Here is an 18767-nt window from a genome sequence, read left to right as displayed (position 1 = left end):
AGAGATTTGTTGGCTATTGTCCATATGTGTTGTGCTATAGTCCATATGTGTTGTGCTATTGTCTAGACGTGTTGTGCTATATATTGTCCATGTGTTGTGCTATTGTCCATGTGTTGTGCTATTGTCTAGACGTGTTGTGCTATTGTCCATGTGTTGTGCTATTGTCTAGACGTGTTGTGCTATATATTGTCCATGTGTTGTGCTATTGTCCATGTGTTGTGCTATTGTCCATATGTGTTATGCTATTGTCTAGACGTGTTGTGCTATATATTGTCCATGTGTTGTGCTATTGTCCATGTGTTGTGCTATTGTCTAGATGTGTTGTGCTATTGTCCATGTGTTGTGCTATTGTCCATATGTGTTGTGCTATTGTCCATATGTGTTGTGCTATTGTCCATATGTGTTGTGCTATTGTCTAGACGTGTTGTGCTATTGTCTAGACGTGTTGTGCTATTGTCCATGTGTTGCACTAGATGCGTTGTTCTATATACTGTCCATGTGTCGTGCCATTGTCTAGATGTGTTGTGCTATTGTTAAGATGTTTTACAGATGCATCATAATTTTGACAAGCTCTCCAACGGCACTGTCAAGAAGTGTTGTGCTATTGTCAAGATGTGTTGTGCTATTGTTAAGATGTTTTGTGCTCCTGTCCAGATGTGTCATGCTGTTGTCCAGATATATCATCCTGTCAAGATGTGTTGTACTATTGTCCAAATGTGTTATACCTTTGTTGACATATTGAGCTTTTGTCAAGATTTGTTTCAGATGTGTCATAATTTTGACCAGCTCTCCAGTGGTACTGGGGAGATGTGTTGTGCTATTGTCAAGATGTGTTGTGTTGTTGTTGGAACTCCCTCTCCAGAGACTCCAGCTGTGTGTAGAGAGACTCGGCCTCCTCCGAGTCAATGGTCAACTGACAACACAACAAAGAATACATTATAATTTTACTCGATGACAATATGAACATTCGATCTTGTTTGTACCAAACACTCTCTATAACACCTGTGAACAATTTTCCATTTTCCACTAAAATCAGTTGTTCCAATATCATAGTAACCTATCAACATGGAGATCTGACAACTTCTCTGCATAAAGATCTGACAACCCCTCTTTGTGAAGAAACAACAATCTCTCATTGTGAAGATGAAACAATCTCTCCACATGAAATTCTGACAACCTCTCTGTGTGAACATCTGACAAGCTATCCATGTGAGGGGCGGTGGGGTAGCCTAAAGGTTAAAGCGTTCGACCGTCATGCCAAAGACCTGGGTTTGATTCCCCACATGGGTACAATGTGTGAAGCCCATTTCTGGTGTCCCTACCGTGATATTGCTGGAATATTGCTAAAAGTGGCGTAAAACCATACTCACTCACTCTCCACGTGAAGATCTGACAATCACATAACAGAAGGTTGCATCAAGTGAACTTTCTAAGGTGTCAACACATACAAATTCTTCATAAAGTAAGCAAGCATTAAGATAAGCTTTTTACCACCAACATTGCAAGAAAAACATAAAAACATTTGCTGAGCGTGAGTGAGAGTACTTAAAGTCTAAATCAAGATATACATTAATAATGAATCTTAAACTAAAAATCTGCCAACCTTCAATACATGGATATTGTACATACCTTCTTCTGTTTGACAGATCTTTGTCCAAACACTGAGGTCTCGCTACAGAACTTGACATGACTATTCAGGGTTGTAGGTTGTTGATGGAGAGCCACATCTATAACCAAGGTTCATAATCATTATGTGTATATCAAGTCTTTTGTTTGATGCACCAGCAGTACACTATTGCAGCGATTTCAGGTGAGATTTGTTTGTTTCTTGTTTGAAGCCCTACACAGCAATCTTCCAGCTTAAGGGGCCTCAGTGACTGGAACCCAGATAGCCTCAGGACGTTGGCCCAACATTGGCAATGTTGGCAAAATCTAGACTTGCTTAGGACCTTGCATTTCTGTGCTTTAGCACTGCAGAAAAACGATAAACAAAGGGATAAACTGAAGGAAAATAATGCGTTCTGGGACTGTGAGACAGTAAATGTAGATCTATAAAGTGTATTCAGATAAGGACGGTTCACTGGTTGTCGATGTCATTAAGTAAGAGAATTTCTATGATAAGCTTGTGAAAAGAGCTGGTGACGTCAAAAGCTATGGTGGCATGTGTTGAGGGTACTTATCACAGTAGGCTGGCAATATAATTCCCTGTAGTAAAGAAGATGGTAGGAAAGTGTGGAGGATTACCTGAGCCTCGCAGCCATTGTACGTGTCATAGTTTGTGCTGGGTACGAACAACCGGACCTGTGATATAACGTACAGTGGGAATAACACAGTTCATTGGTTATATACTGTTTAATGAATTCATCTTAAGTCATCCAACAGTTGACACTGTATATATTTTTAGGTTACAAAAATGATAAACCTATCAGCAACCCCCAAGTCATCATTCTAATGAACTGTAGCATGTGACTATATGGAAGGGAAGGACCTTTAAACAATAGGTGCTCTGTAGGTATAAGATAGAGTAACTTCAGGAGAACATGTGCTCCAGGGCCTAGATTTTAGAAGCTCTCTTAACGCTAAGATAGTCGTAAGTGCCATACATTAACATTAACTATCTTAGCGCTAAGAGAGCTTTGAAAATCTGGAAACATCAGGGCAACAGGTGCCTCAGGTTAAGACACAGAAACTTCGGGGTAACATATATACTAGTATTAGTACTACATACATGTTATAGAGTTTCAGGGGCGGTGGGGTAGCCTAGTGGTTAAAGCGTTCGCTCATCACGCTGAAGACCCGGGTTCGATTCCCCACATGGGTACAATGTGTGAAGCCCATTTCTGGTGTCCCCCGCCGTGATGTTGCTGGAATTTTGCTAAAAGCGGCGTAAAACCAAACTCAGTCAGTCAGTCAGTATAGAGTTTCAACAAAGTGTTTAAGGTCTATTCCAAGCTGTGTTAATCTGATTGGAGTCCTTCCACCTACCAGCATTATAATAGGCCACATTATGGTCCAGAACCAGGGCGGCATGATGCCATTGGTGAGGTTCGTCATGACCAGCCCAGGGCACACGCTGTGGGAGTAGATGCCCTGCAACAAATACAAAGTGCCTGCTTAGAAACACGAACTGAAAATAAAATGCAGAGATGCGACTAGCAAAACCATTATCAAAGTATGGGGATAATTGAACAACTGGTGCCATCAACTATCCAAAGTTAGTCTCTTCGATTCATTTAGACATATAATGTTAACACTCTGGACCAAACACAAGGTTACTGGAATCAGTTTCAGACTACAGTCCGTTTGGCTCAAAATCGGACCGATGAATTGCAATCTAACTCGAAAACTAATAAACATAACATACTCAATGAAACGCTGATCATAATCAAAACATCATACCCACTCTGTGAGGTTTTTGTCGAATTTTTGTCCTAAAAATAAAAAAGTTGTTTAACAATCTATCATTAAAATATTGACACAGTTCACTATTTGTCACGAGGGAGGAGTGCAGAGAAAGGGACAGCCAGGTGTTGAAGCGCGTTCACAGACAAAGTTATTTATTCATTCACCTGTGCTGTGCTGTCTCCATCCCTCTCGAACACCTGGCTGTCCTTTCTCTGCACTTCTCCCTCGTAACAAATAGTGAACTGTGTCAATATTTTAATGATAGATTGTTAAACAACTTTTTTAATTTTAGGACAAAATTCTGCAAAAACCTCACAGAGTGGGTATGATGTTTTGATTATGATCAGCGTTTCATTGAGTATTTTATGTTTATTAGTTTTCGAGTTAGATTGCAATTCATCGGTCCGATTTTGAGCCAAACGGACTATAGTGGCTTAAAGTGCAGACTGCTTGACTTCTGACTGACTGAAATAATTCAAAATCAACACTTTATCTTTAACTCAATGAACTGTATGACTATGAGTGAGTGAGTGAGTGAGTTTAGTTTTACGCCACACTCAGTAATATTCCAGCTATATGGCAGCGATCTGTAAATAATCGAGTCTGGACCAGACAATCCAGGGATCAACAGCATGAACATCGATCCGTGCAATTGGGATACGATGACATGTGTCAACCCAGTCAGCGAGCCTGACCACCTGATCCCGCTAGTTGCCCCTTACGACAAGCATGGGTTACTGAAGATCAATTCTAACCCAGATCTTCATGGGTCATGAACTGTATGATGCCAGCAGTACCTGGTTGTCCTAAACACACAGCCTTGCATAAGTTGCTGCCAGTAACTGCATCTTGTCGCTGGATGTGCTATGGACTTTTGCACAGTCCTCCTGATTTAGCTATGCATAAGTCAGGAGCTCTGGTTCTTGTCTATAGTCTGTTTGCGGAGAAACTGTACAGCTGAATTTCACTTTAAACAAAAATGTAAATCGAATAAAGTGAAATTAAGATTGCGAATCCTCATAATTTTACATTGCCAATTGAACATTTAAATCTCAGAATTTTATTCAACTTAGGATAAAAGTTGTTTAACAAACGATCATAGTTTCAAATCGCTTTATTTGTTTGTATTACATGGGGGAATGCACATTAAATGAAACACCGAGAACAAGTGGGGTTGGTCTAAGTTAACGCTCATCACGTACCGCAAGTGCATTTGTTTCACTGTTCCAACTACTGCGCTTACCCCCTTGTAATACAAACCAATACTAACGATATGAATTTATGATCGTTTGTTAAACAACTTTTATCATAAGTTAAATAAAATCCTGAGACTTAAATTTCCAATTGGCAATGTAAAATTATGAAGACTCGCAATCTTAATTTCACTTTATTTGGTTTAGTTTTTTGTTTAAAGTGAAATTCATCGGTACGTTCTCACTGCAAACAGACTATAGGTAAGCATAAATATAAATATAAGAATTATCACATCAGACACACATTCCTTTAAACCTAAGTATTATGATGGCATCACACCATTGTCGTTTCAGGATAACCTTAGAAAGGGAAGTTCTATGTTAGACACAGATTGGAATAAAAGAATCTATAAAGGGAGATAACTCACCTTGTGGTTGAGTTTGTCATTGAGCACCACACTGATCATGTCTGTGGCATATTTAGATGAACTGTAGGGGTCACATCTGGAACACAAGTCAGGCAAATAGGACATCAGTGACAACCTCATCCTTGACAACCTCATCCTTGACAACCTCGTCCTTGACAACCTCGTCCTTGACAACCTCATCCTTGACAACCTCATCCTTGACAACCTCATCAAGCAAATCATCAAGGACAATTTTACTCTGCTTTTAACAATATTCCACTCTGTCACGATGGGGGACCCCAGAAATTGCCTTCACACATTGTAACCACATGGAGAATCGAACCTGGGTCTTCAGAGTGACAAGAGAATGCTTTAACCACTAAGCTGCCCACTGCCCCCCCCCAACTTTTGACGTGACGTGGGATTGACTATTGTGTTCAAGGTACTGACCCAGGAACAAATTACCACAGTAAGATAATTTCCATTTATTCTAACAGAAAAAGTGACATATGTGCCATGTTCCATTTTGTCAAGTGTCTTCATGATTAAAAACAATTCCCAAAATAAATCCTTTTTTTTCGATCTACTGTTAAGAACAAGATAATTCATCACATTTGTATTTTAGGTATATCTTCCTTGAAAGGGACCTCGTTCAGCAGGCGGGGAGAAAATATTTCAGAATTCTGCTGCTCTTCACAAAATTATCTGAATTTGTTGCCATGCTAGCAGCATCAGTTGAGCTTATCTTCTTGTCTTGCAGTTTAACATACTGGGCCTAGATTTTCGAAGCTCTCTTAGCGCTAAGATAGTCGTAAGTTAATGTTAATGTATGGCACTTACGACTATCTTAGGGCTAAGAGAGCTTCGAAAATCTAGGCCCAGATGTCAAATTATTGTGTGTTGAACATGACGAATACACAAGGTTGCAGATGGTGATGCGTTACATACTACTCCTGTTACTCTAATTTACAACATTTTAGGGCCAGATGAATCTGTATAACCTCATCTTTATTGACAATATAACATCCATAGAAAATCTGTTTACCCGTTCTTGTGCTGTATATCTTTAATGTCAAAATTGTCCTTCAAGGCAGCGCTGGACGATGTCCAGACAACCTGTGTCATGTGACCTGGCTTGTCGGTACAACCTATGATGTCTTCAAGCTGCCTAATCTGGAAATAGGGAATCAAACCATTAACACAATTCTAACGTTACGATTATTGAACTTATACAATGATGTGAGTGTGGCATTTGTTTTTGTCCAGGTTTATCTCAGTATTTTAGGGATAGCACCCTGAGATACTACACTACACCTTAACAAGGAAACAAGTGTTGGGAATTGGTTGAAATCTCACAATTGATAATTGGTTCATTACCAACAAGCAATCAACATAAAAAATTGGTTCAATTTTATATTTTCCTGTTCAGGTTGTTATTGCAGATAAGTATAATGTGGTTCTCTGTTGTTTTTGTTTTATTTAGAAAATGCGCAAATTACATTTGCAAATTTCACATCCAATGTAAAATGATGCAACTTGCTACTTTAAAGCGATGACTAATATATCATGAACATAAACTTCCTGGAACATCAAGAATATTCAGTCATGATTTTTCAGAGTGAAGTGAGTTTTCTAAGAATTAAACATGTTTTCAGGCCCTGACAACTTCTAAGATATGTTCCATCGTCAAGTGTTTCAAACACTAAAACAGTAGTTCCAAAATTGTTTGTTCGATTATGAGAAAACGTCACCGATCATTTGGTTGTTTGGTCACTGTGACCAATCTTCGATTATTTCATTTTATTGGAACACCACTAAAGGAAACCCATAAAGATCCAGTCAGAATTGGTCTTCAGTAACCCATGCTTGTTGTAAGAGCGTGACTAACGGAATCGGGTGGTCAGGCTTGCTGACCAGGTTGACACATGTCATTGTATACTAATAGCATAGATCGATGCTCATGTTGTTGATCACTGGATTGTCTGGTCGAGACTCGATGATTTACAGACCGCTGCCATATAGTTGGAATACTGCTGTGTGTGGTGTTAGACAACAACCAAGCAACCTAACAAGGAAAACCCCAATCAAACATCGTACCTGTATATGAACTTCAAGCTGACTAGTATTTGTGTCTTCGCCTCAATTTGAGCGCTATTCAGGTACAATATAGTGTTGGGAGTTGGTTAAAATCTCATAATTGATGATTGGTTCATTACAACCGATCAATCATAGAAAAAAATTGGCTAGCATCATTAATGAAATTTGTTAATGCACATAAAAATAAGGAAAAAAACATGTACCCCTGTAGTTCTTTGGGGTTTTTGGCAAAATTTCACATCTTTGAAGGATGACTAGTATGTTAGGAACATCAATTTCTTGGAGTCTTTAAGATAAATTCAATCATGACTTGAAACGAGCTTGTAGTGCTTATGAAAGGTAACAGACAAAACCAACCTTGTGAAAAATATTGTTAATGAAAACAAGTGTTCCAGAATTGTTTGTGTTCAATTATGAGAAAACATGTTGATTACTTGGTCGTTTAGTCACTGTGACAAATGTTCGATTATTTCAATTAATCGGATCACCACTAGTACAATAAGGAACAAAGTTTAATGTCTTCAATGACATTCTATCCTCTAGTCGCCATGGAGGGGGTCAACACAAAATAAAGTACAAGTTGCCTGTTGTCATGGCATGGCAATAGACTCTGCACTGCGATATCTCTAGACATTTTTGCATGATAAAGATCATCAGTTGTCTACCAGTACAAAATGTCCGAACAGGTTAGTTGTGAAGATGTTGCGGTATCCCTCCTCCGTGGTGAAGTCAGCCTGCTTCAGCAAACCCTGTGCGGTAGTCAGCATGTGCACACAGTCACTGTCGGGAGAAATGGGGAAATAATGTCACATAATCAGCACACACTGTTGGGAGAAATGGGGAAATAATGTCACATAACTGGGCTCATTTAGTGCTTTGTTACTTACACCGGTGCAACCCAAGATTACCAAGTGCAACCTAGTTATTAGTCTAACTTGCACCAGGTGCAAGTTAATGTTTGAGAAATAAATCAACAATAAATCTAACATAAGCATAATTATGTCAGCTCATTTTGTTGTAACTTTTGAATAATTCCATAGATAATTTCTTTCTTGACATATCGCCAAAAAACAGTGCAACTGGAATTTGGTTGGTGCAACTAGCGTTTTATCTCAGGTTGCACCTGGTGCAAGTAGGTTAACATCTCTTAAATCGAGCCCTGCATAATCAGCATACACTGTCAGGAGAAATGGGGAAATAATGTCACACAATCAGTACACACTGTCGGGAAATAATGTCACACAATCAGCACACACTGTTGGGAAAAATGGGGAAATAATGTGACACAATCAGTACACACTGTCGGGAGAAATGGGGAAATAATGTGACAATCAGTACACACTGTCGGGAGAAATGGGGAAATAATGTGACACAATCAGTACACACTGTCGGGAAATAATGTCACACAATCAGCACACACTGTTGGGAAAAATGGGGAAATAATGTGACACAATTGGCACACACTGTCGGGAGAAATGGGGAAATGTCACACAATCAGCACACACTGTCGGGAAATAATGTCACACAATCAGCACACACTGTTGGGAAAAATGGGGAAATAATGTGACACAATTGGCACACACTGTCGGGAGAAATGGGGAAATAATGTCACACAATTGGCACACACTGTCGGGAGAAATGGGGAAATGTCACACAATCAGTAGACACTGTTGGGAAAAATGGGGAAATAATGTCACACATTTGGCACACACTGTCGGGAGAAGTGGGGAAATAATGTCACACAATCAGTAGACACTGTTGCAAAAAATGGGGAAATAATGTCACAATTGGCACACACTGTTGCAAAAAATGGGGAAATATGTCACACAATTGGCACACACTGTTTCTGAGAAATGGGAAAATAATGTCACACTGTTGGGAAAAATGGGGAAATAATGTCACACATTTGGCACACACTGTTGCAAAAAATGGGAAAATATGTCACACAATTGGCACACACTGTTTCTGAGAAATGGGAAAATAATGTCACACTGTTGGGAAAAATGGGGAAATAATGTCACACAATTGGCACACACTGTCGGGAGAAAATGGAGAATTACTTCAACACAATGTACCGAGTCACTCTCAGGAGAGAAATGGGGGAGTATGTACATTGTGTGACAGAATTTCCCCTTTACTGTCACACTATATGCACACAGTCACCATGTGGACAGACTGTTGGGGAGAAAAGGGGAAATAATATTTTAATACTGCAAATGTCTTGTGGACCAAGGAAAGTGTAACCCCAAACAAAACATGTTTTATTACCTACGAGGGCGAACATATCGGGGTTAATATTTTTCATACGATGCCCCAGGGCAAAATATCACTTTGTCATGGTGAAGAGACGTCATGAACAATGCTATGACGTAGCGTTCTACATGTGGCAACTGTTTGAAAGTAGATTTGGGTTTATTTTCCTCAATTTGACGACTTCTGTAATAAACAGAATATTATATTCGTGACCATGTCATACTATGTTTACGACACTCGTGCCTAAATATTAGTATATCCTTCGCGCTCGCATGGGAAATACCAAAATTTAGGCACTCGTGTCGTAAACATAGTATGACATGGGCACGAATATAATATCCTCTATACATTGATTGATTCCATCCAGTTTCTGTCCCTGTAGTGGTGTTATGCGACGTATTTTGATGATGTGTCAGGATATTTATTGTAAATTATAACAGCTGCATTATGGTGAAAATGTACAAAGATATTTCTGAACAGCTGTGAATGAATAAATGAATAAAAACATTTATTTTTGATTAGTCATCATTTTCCGCTTATATAATCACTTACTTCTTACTACTTTACTTTAAAAATATCAAACCTCTATGACGAAAAGTTGATAAATCATGCACTTGGTTAGGTGTTTTGACTCAATTTACATATCTCACCTGTACTGTCATTCCTGTGAGACCAAAAGAATGATTTACTTTGGGTGTATCATGCTATTATAATGCTACTCTCTGGCAGAGTGTCTTACCTGGAGAAGACGCCCTTGATGAAGTGGGACCAGTTGAAGCCAGTGACTGGCATGATGCCTGCATTGAGGAAGAGGAGATCGAGGCGGCTGTACCTGTAATGGTGGACCATACACCACTCGATAAACATGCTTGACAGTTCACGTGATCTACGGGACAATGCACCACTAAATAAGCACACCTGATAATTCAGATGATCTGGTGATGGACAATTAATACACTGCTGTATAAGCACATTTGATGGGTCACATGATCTGATGATGGACAATAAATACACTGCTATATAAGCACATTTGATGGGTCACATGATCTGATGATGGACAATAAATACACTGCTATATAAGCACATTTGATGGGTCACATGATCTGATGGACAATAAGTGCTAGATCAGCACCCCGTGACAGTTCAGGTGTAACACTTACCTGTGTTTTATCTCCTTGGCTGCCCTGTAGACTGACTTCAGGCTTGATGTGTCCACAATAATGATGGCGATGTCTGCATCAGGGTGGGACAGTTTCAGAGCTTCTTGCGCTACTTCTGCTCTCAGCTTGTTCCGACATGCGAGGCACAGTTTCAAACCTTTGTGTTCCGACAGGAGGCGTTCACACAGAGTTAGACCAAGACCCCTGTTAGGAAAAGGGAAGAGTTATATGTGCAGTCAGAGACCATCTATTATATATATATTGTCTCTGGTGCAGTCCAACTGACATCATTAGGGCACAAAATTATCAGTTCGTTGTTTAACACCACGCTCAGCAATATTCCAGCTACAGGGCGGATACAGCTTTCTGAGAAAAAGGGGATGCATACTATTGAGAAAAGGGAGGGTGCACACTTCATTTTCACCAGTTTCAATGGTCATTAAATAAACTTTCTGTGAACAAAGGTGAGGGGGTGAGGGGGGGGATGCATAATACTATTGAGAAAAGGAGGTGCACACTTCATTTTCACCAGTTTCAATGGTCATTAAATAAACTTTCTGGACAAAGGTGGGGGTGAGTGGTGGGGTGTGCGCGCACCCCTGCCCTCCTGGATCCGCCTATGCAGCTATATGGCAGTGGTCTGTGAGTAACTGAGTCTGAACCAGACAACCCAGTGATCAACATCATGAGCATCTAGTGATCAAGAGCATAAGCATCCTACCATCTGCTAGTCTGTCATACAGACCCTGAAGCAAATATATCCAAGAAAGCCCACGCAAGTCTAGAAAATGTGGCAAGTCTAGATTTCCTCAGCTTCAGGCTGAAAATGAAGAAAGTCTCAGGGCTCCTTTTCATTATATTATATTTTCTTTTACTATGAACTTTTTTCAGTAAAATATGTTCATTTCAGAGACTAGTTGTTAGTTTAACCATCTGCCTGCTAATGGTGACTTACATATCTGGGTACTAACGGCAAGAACGTTGTTTGAAAAAGTGTGCAGACGACTGACAACTCCAAGAAATGTAAACAGTACCGGATTCAGCACTACCTTGTCATGTATTGTTAATAAGATATAAGAATCAACGACTCGTATGACGCTGATCGTTTAGTTATGATTGAATCATTGATTGCCTGATTGTACTGACGCTTCGAGTGTCAGTACGCAACGGCTCTCTCATTCTCACTGCGACTCTGAACAATTTTTACCATCGAAATGTGCTTTCAAAACAATCAGATCTCACTATTATAACTACACGCGTCAGCTGAAAATCAAGAACAGTTGTTACAGTGGGAAAAAACTTACGCATTTGCCCCTGTAACTAGAGCAACTCTACCGGCCGCCATCTTTGTGGTCGGGTTGTGGATAGTCACGTGACCCTCAGGTGAGCGCTCATACCATGTCAAGTTTTACCGATCGCCGGTTTCAGTGTCATCCGATTGTACAGATCAAAGACCGATGCTGATTTAAAACTAACATGGCGTGTCTTTGTTCATTACAGCAAACGGTATAGTGTGCTTATGAAGTATTAACGAAAATTATGTATATTATTTAAAACTACTTCTCCCGTGTTTGGTCATAGATCTGTACTGCAGTACACAGGGGCGTGTCACGCTTAGAAACAGCGTTAGAAAGACATAGGTACTATAGTACTAGGGTAGGGTCTATATACCTATATGTCTTTCTAACGCTGTTTCTAAGCGTGACACGCCCCTGTGCTGCAGTACGTATTCGTGTCTGCGTTACATATATAGTACGTAATTGGTAATTCCTTTGAAATATGGGACAATGGGGTAGCCACGCCGAAGATCCGGGTTCAGTTCCCCACGAGGGTTCAAGGTGCGGAGCCCATTTCTGGTTGTTTGTTTGTTTGTTTGTTTGTTTAACGCCGCATTCGGTCATTAGCTATATGGCGGCGGTCTGTAAATAATCGGGTCTGGCTTGAGCGGTTCGCTGACTTGGTTGACACATGTCATCACGTCCCAAATGCGTAGATCGATGCTCATGGTGTCTAGCCCGAACTCCATTATTTCCAGACCTCCGATGTATCGCTGGAATATTGCCGAGGGCGGCGTTAAACATCAAATACACAAATCGTATTGATTGTCCCTTCAGATGTAGTTAAAGCGTGAGTAAAAGGTTTTGTTTTCACTCCACAGTGGAATACCGGACGCTGGGAAGGATTACTGTATGAAGAAGGTGTGGTGAAATTGGGTTTAACGTCGTGCTTGAGAATATTTCGCTCATATCACGACGTGCAAGCGTGTGTATTGTGTATGTGCGGCTGCTTGTACTAGCCCAGACTAAAGCTGGTTTTATAGTGCTAGCCCACTGAGATACCATGCCGCAGTGAAGCATGAATACCCCACTCAGACACATTATACTGACTCCGAGCCGACCAGTCCTTGTTGTACCCATTAATGCCGAGCGCCAGACAGGGACCAACAAGTATCATATTTTAACGTCTTTTGGTATGACGGGGTCGGGGATCGAACCTGCGACCTTCCGCTCTCCGGGCGGACGCTCTAACCACTACACCAGGGAGGCGGTCCCAGTATGAAGAAAGAATATGCCAAGTCTGTGATTACCATAGCGTTGAAGACGAATACCATTTCTGTCTAATTTACCCAGCTTATGACACTTTAAGACATTTACATCTACCAAAACACTGTCTTGCAAATGCTAACATCTCTGTTTACTATAAATCATAGTTGTGTACATGGGCCGATGGCCTTAATGGAATAAACAATTGAATTGAATTGAATTGTACAATGTGCTTCGTGGCTGACCGCAGTCTATTCAGCTTTTGCCACCAATCTGACTACTCGGCCAGGCGCGTAGCAGGCCATTTTTTCGTGTAAACCCGATAGGATGCAAAGCTTCATATTTAGATAGTGTTGAGGACTTGCCCAAACTCTTTAGCCAAAATCGTGTGTAAGCCCGGGCCTTTTTTAATAATGGTAGCTACGCCCCAGTTGGCGGCCCAAAAGGAGTGTGTTTAGTTTTACGCCGCACTCAGCAATATTCCAGCTCTATGGCGGCGGTCTGTAAATAATCGAGTCTGGACCAGACAATCCAGTGATAAACATCATGAGCATCGATCTGTGCAATTGGGAACCAATGACATGATCGTGTCAACCAAGTCAGCGAGCCTGACCCCCGATCTCGTTAGTCGCCTCTTACGACAATCATGGGTTACTGAAGGCTCAGTTCTAACCCGGACCTTCACGGGTGGCCCAAAAGGAAGGATTGGTAGGTGGCATATAGTGAGCTAGCTTGTTCACGAAGACAACTAGTTCAGAAAAACTACATTTTTCACCCAACCAAAACCTTTCTCTTTCCGGTACATATCAAACTTCAAATATACATTTTTGTTGGCGGACCTCATTCTCTTCCCACAGAGGTTACCGTATTTGAATTGAGTAACCTCTGTGGGAAGAGAATGGGCGGACCTGTGAAACATTAGAATATGACTACATGGTTTTGTCACGAACATTTCAGATGTAAGGATTTCTTGTACGACCTGTTACTTTTAAACTACCTCTAATACTAGTAATAACGACTAACTCCACATCAGGTATGCTCATAGCGCTAACAATGAATAGCACAGGACATTATTACCCCGGATAACCCAAATTGCCTGTTAGTCGCTAGAAGGTTATAGTCACACGACTAATCCCACCGGGTACCCATTTTCTGCTCTAAGCATGTCAAAGTACTGTGATCCTGGGTTCGAATCCCTGGTTTACCCTCAGTACATAGGAGTTTTGGCTTGTCTGCATCCTGCACGTAATAGCAGGTTTACTCCATGTGGTAATCACCTCGGTATTTCATTGGTCCGCCCTTTCCTCCCGCGTTAAGCAGACATGTGTTTTTACAAAAGCGGGTATTACCCTAAGTCTCTCCCTTAGTATTTATTTCTTAAGGTAAGATTTGTACCTGAGATGTTTCGGCTATTGTTTTCAAGCTATTGACGTGTTGATTCTGTTTGCAATGTTGTGGTCCTTACAAGCCGGAAGATCCGTCTTCAGCAACCCATGCTTGTATGAGGCGAATAACGGGATCGAGTCGTCATGCTCGCTGACTTCTTTTTTTTATTTTTTATTTTATTGGTTCCCAAGATTACAATGTCATATGTACCAAACTGTGGTACATACATATAGATGATGTAGCTGACTTGGTTGACACATGCCATCGTTTCGCAGCTGCCTAGATCGATGCTCATGATGTTGATCACTGGATTGTCTGGTTCAGACTCGATTATTTACTGAGCGTCGTCATATAGCTGGAACATTGCAGAGTGCATCGTTATAAAAGAAAACAAGCAAACATGTTTACTGGTGATTTGCTTTACAAAATTGCTTTTGAACAACCTTTCTTAGGGATCGGGATCGGGTGGTCATGATCACTGACATTTGTGATGCGAGTCATCACATACCAGTTGTCCTCATCGATGCTCATCGTATGAACGAATCATAATAGCAGTTGAATGATTCTTGACATGTCATGGTGATGTAATTATTTCTTTCGTAACTAAGTGTTCATTCAGATAAAGATTGGACTGCGTCGGTTGCTAGGACAGTTCGGTTTGTGTTGCAGACACTTACTCTGTAAGTATGCTACTGTAGGGTACAGATTCTATAACTAGTGCTTTTGTTGGGTTGAATTCCACACGGCATTCGAAACCACACCCTCAGTCAGGAACCTAATCGCCAGCACAGTCAGCCGTCTAACCCACTCAGCCAACGCCGTTTCCACAAATGGAAGTAGGATGCCTGGTAGTTCAGGCCGCGGACCACGATTAAGTGCCTGACTTAAAGGCTGTAGTTTCGAATCCCGGATGGGACTCAACCCAACAAAAGTACTAGAATTTGTACTTTATTGAGAAAGTGTAATCCCAAATATAAGATGTATTTCATTTGACCACTTTCTAAATGACATTGTGTATCCATTGTAACTGTACCGGCTTCCCGGTTTACTGTTCAGTGGACATGCCTGTGTTTCTGGCTTGGCTATATATGACGACATTGCCAGTCAGGGTGACTCCTTTATGAGCCGAAATGCATGATTTACAAAGCTGACCCCAGCTTACCGTCTTGTATTTTGGAGAAAATAACCCGTTGTTGCCAGTAATACAGAGCTGTACCTTGACTCAATAACTTGGGGTCCCAGGGACCTTTCTTTTAAGGGTCTTTGCAGGCAATATGAGGGTCCTTGCAGGCAATATGAGGGTCCTTGCAGGCAATATGAGGGTCCTTGTAGGCAATATGAGGGTCCTTGTAGGCAATATGAGGGTCCTTGCAGGCAATATTAGGGTCCTTGCAGGCAATATGAGGGTCCTTGCAGGCAATATGAGGGCCCTGGCAGGCAATATGAGGGTCCTTGCAGGCAATCTGAGGGACCTTGCAGGCAATATGAGGGTCCTTGCAGGCAATATGAGGGTACTGGCAGGCAATATGAGAGTCCTTGCAGGCAATATGAGGGTCCTTGCAGGCAATATGAGGGTCCTTGCAGGCAATATGAGGGTCCTTGCAGGCAATATGAGGGTCCTTGCAGGCAATATGAGGGTCCTTGCAGGCAATATGAGGGTACTGGCAGGCAATATGAGAGTCCTTGCAGGGGCTGGCAGTCCTTGCATATGAGGGCATATGGCAGGCAATATGAGAGTCCTTGCAGGCAATATGAGGGTCCCTTGCAGGCAATATGAGGGTCCTGGCAGGCAATATGAGGCAGGTCCTGGCAGGCAATATGAGGGTCCTTGCAGGCAATATGAGGGTCCTTGCAGGCAATATGAGGGTCCCTTGCAGGCAATATGAGGGTCCTTGCAGGCAACATGAGGGTCCTTGCAGGCAATATGAGGCAATATGAGGGTCCTTGCAGGCAATATGAGGGTCCTTGCAGGCAATATGAGGGTACCTGGCAGGCAATATGAGAGTCCTTGCAGGCAATATGAGGGTCCTTGCAGGCAATATGAGGGTCCTTGCAGGCAATATGAGGGCCCTGGCAGGCAGGCAATATGAGGGTACTGGCAGGCAATATGAGGGTCCTTGCAGGCAATATGAGGGTCCTTGCAGGCAATATGAGGGTCCTTGCAGGCAATATGAGGGTCCTGGCAGGCAATATGAGGGTACTGGCAGGCAATATGAGGTTCCTTGTAGGCAATATCAGGGTCCTTGCAGGCAATATGAGGGCCCTGGCAGGTAATATGAGGGTTCTTGCAGGCAATATGAGGGTCCTTGCAGGCAATATGAGGGCCCTGGCAGGTAATATGAGGGTCCTTGCAGGCAATCTGGCAGGCAATATGAGGGTCCTTGCAGGCAATGCAATGAGGGTCCTGGCAGGCAATATGAGGGTCCTTGCAGGCAATATGAGGGTCCTTGCAGGCAATATGAGCAATATGAGGGTGCAGGCCTATGAGGGTCCAGGCAATATGAGGGTACCTGGCCAATATGAGGGTCCTTGCAGGCAATATATAGAGGGGTCCTGGCAGGCAATATGTACTGGCAGGCAATATGCAGGCAATATGAGGGTCCTTGCAGGCAATATGAGGGTCCTTGCAGGCAATATGAGGGTACTGGCAGGCAATATGAGGGTCCTTGTAGGCAATATCAGGGTCCTTGCAGGCAATATGAGGGCCCTGGCAGGTAATATGAGGGTTCTTGCAGGCAATATGAGGGTCCTTGCAGGCAATATGAGGGCCCTGGCAGGTAATATGAGGGTCCTTGCAGGCAATATGAGGGTCCTTGCAGGCAATATGAGGGTACTGGCAGGCAATATGAGAGTCCTTGCAGGCAATATGAGGGTCCTTGCAGGCAATATGAGGGTACTTGCAGGCAATATGAGGGTCCTTGCAGGCAATATGAGGGTACTGGCAGGCAATATGAGAGTCCTTGCAGGCAATATGAGGGTCCTTGCAGGCAATATGAGGGTCCTGGCAGGCAATATGAGGGTACTGGCAGGCAATATGAGGGTTCCTTGTAGGCAATATCAGGGTCCTTGCAGGCAATATGAGGGCCCTGGCAGGTAATATGAGGGTTCTTGCAGGCAATATGAGGGTCCTTGCAGGCAATATGAGGGGCCCTGGCAGGTAATATGAGGGGTCCTTGCAGGCAATATGAGGGTCCTTGCAGGCAATATGGAGGTCCTTGCAGGCAATATGAGGGTCCTGGCAGGCAATATGAGGGTCCTTGCAGGCAATATGAGGGTCCTTGCAGGCAATATGAGGGTCCAATGAGTGCTTGGCAATATGAGGGTCCTTGCAGGCAATATGAGGGGTCCTGGCAGGCAATATGAGGGTCCTTGCAGGCAATATGAGGGTCCTTGCAGGCAATATGAGGGTCCTTGCAGGCAATATGAGGGTCCTTGCAGGCAATATGAGGGTCCTTGCAGGCAATATGAGGGTCCTTGCAGGCAATATGAGGGTCCTTGCAGGCAATATGAGGGTCCTGGCAGGCAATATGAGGGTCCTGGCAGGCAATATGAGGGGTCCTTGCAGGCAATATGAGGGTCCTGGCAGGCAATATGAGGGTCCTGGCAGGCAATGTGAGGGTCCTTGCAGGCAATATGAGGGTCCTGTGAAGTGTAGACAGTGTAGATAACTGTGCGGTTTGATAATTTCTTTAGAGCCTAGGATAAATCATTGATCTTGTGGACTGATACACGTTACTGCTCTGAAAGAAACAACCAAACACTTAGCAAAGCCTTAGATGTGAATAATATTGTGTGTCCCTCTGGACGCCATACATTTTTTTCTGCGTCTTTGCTCTACATAATTTGCGGGTACTGGACGCACGTCGCGTCAAACCCTGCAGTGGTTTTATAATTTTCGTTTCGTGAGAAAAATACACAATAGTGACAGAGATATATACTCATGCCAATAATGGTTGTCAGCCCCTCCCCACCCCAACCCCACCCCACACCCCCTCTCCAATAAAAAAATGGAGGGGGTGACAACCATTATTGGCATGAGTATACAAGCTTCACTTGTCAACCATAAGGTCTAGTCACGACAGTATATTGTCTGAGTGAGGGTACCCATGTCACATACACGCACGCACGCACGCTTGCACGCACACAAACAGACTGACACACAATAACTCGTACAGTTCTCAGTTTCTTTCGCCACAAAGAAGTGAAATCCAAGTCCAAGGTTTGTAGACCCACATTATCAAGTGACCTTAAACCGCCACCCATTCAAATTCCACTTCACTCCACTCCATGCATTTTGATTCCGCTGTCGGTTATTCCTTGGAG

General features: G+C 42.4%; 1 protein-coding gene across 1 annotated transcript; it reads right to left on the bottom strand.

Annotated features, from left to right (window-relative positions):
• Nucleotides 1-72: 72 nt before the first annotated feature.
• Nucleotides 73-12112, bottom strand: LOC124264874 (3-keto-steroid reductase/17-beta-hydroxysteroid dehydrogenase 7-like). The gene is made up of 10 exons (XM_046699650.1): nucleotides 11820-12112; nucleotides 10516-10719; nucleotides 10095-10187; nucleotides 7768-7882; nucleotides 6051-6178; nucleotides 5027-5102; nucleotides 2986-3090; nucleotides 2245-2301; nucleotides 1630-1727; nucleotides 73-913 (listed from the first exon to the last, which is right to left on the bottom strand). Exons 1-9 carry the CDS (start codon nucleotides 11858-11860, stop codon nucleotides 1695-1697), a joined length of 852 nt encoding a protein of 283 aa, XP_046555606.1. The 5' UTR covers nucleotides 11861-12112; the 3' UTR covers nucleotides 73-913; nucleotides 1630-1694.
• Nucleotides 12113-18767: the final 6655 nt, after the last annotated feature.

The sequence above is a fragment of the Haliotis rubra genome, unplaced genomic scaffold (assembly GCF_003918875.1).
Source record: "Haliotis rubra isolate DU_JTF1 unplaced genomic scaffold, ASM391887v1 Scf95, whole genome shotgun sequence".
In the NCBI taxonomy this organism is placed as follows: domain Eukaryota; kingdom Metazoa; phylum Mollusca; class Gastropoda; order Lepetellida; family Haliotidae; genus Haliotis; species Haliotis rubra.
The sequence above is the reverse complement of the archived record's forward strand: the minus strand, read 5'-3'. Positions and strand labels throughout refer to the sequence as shown.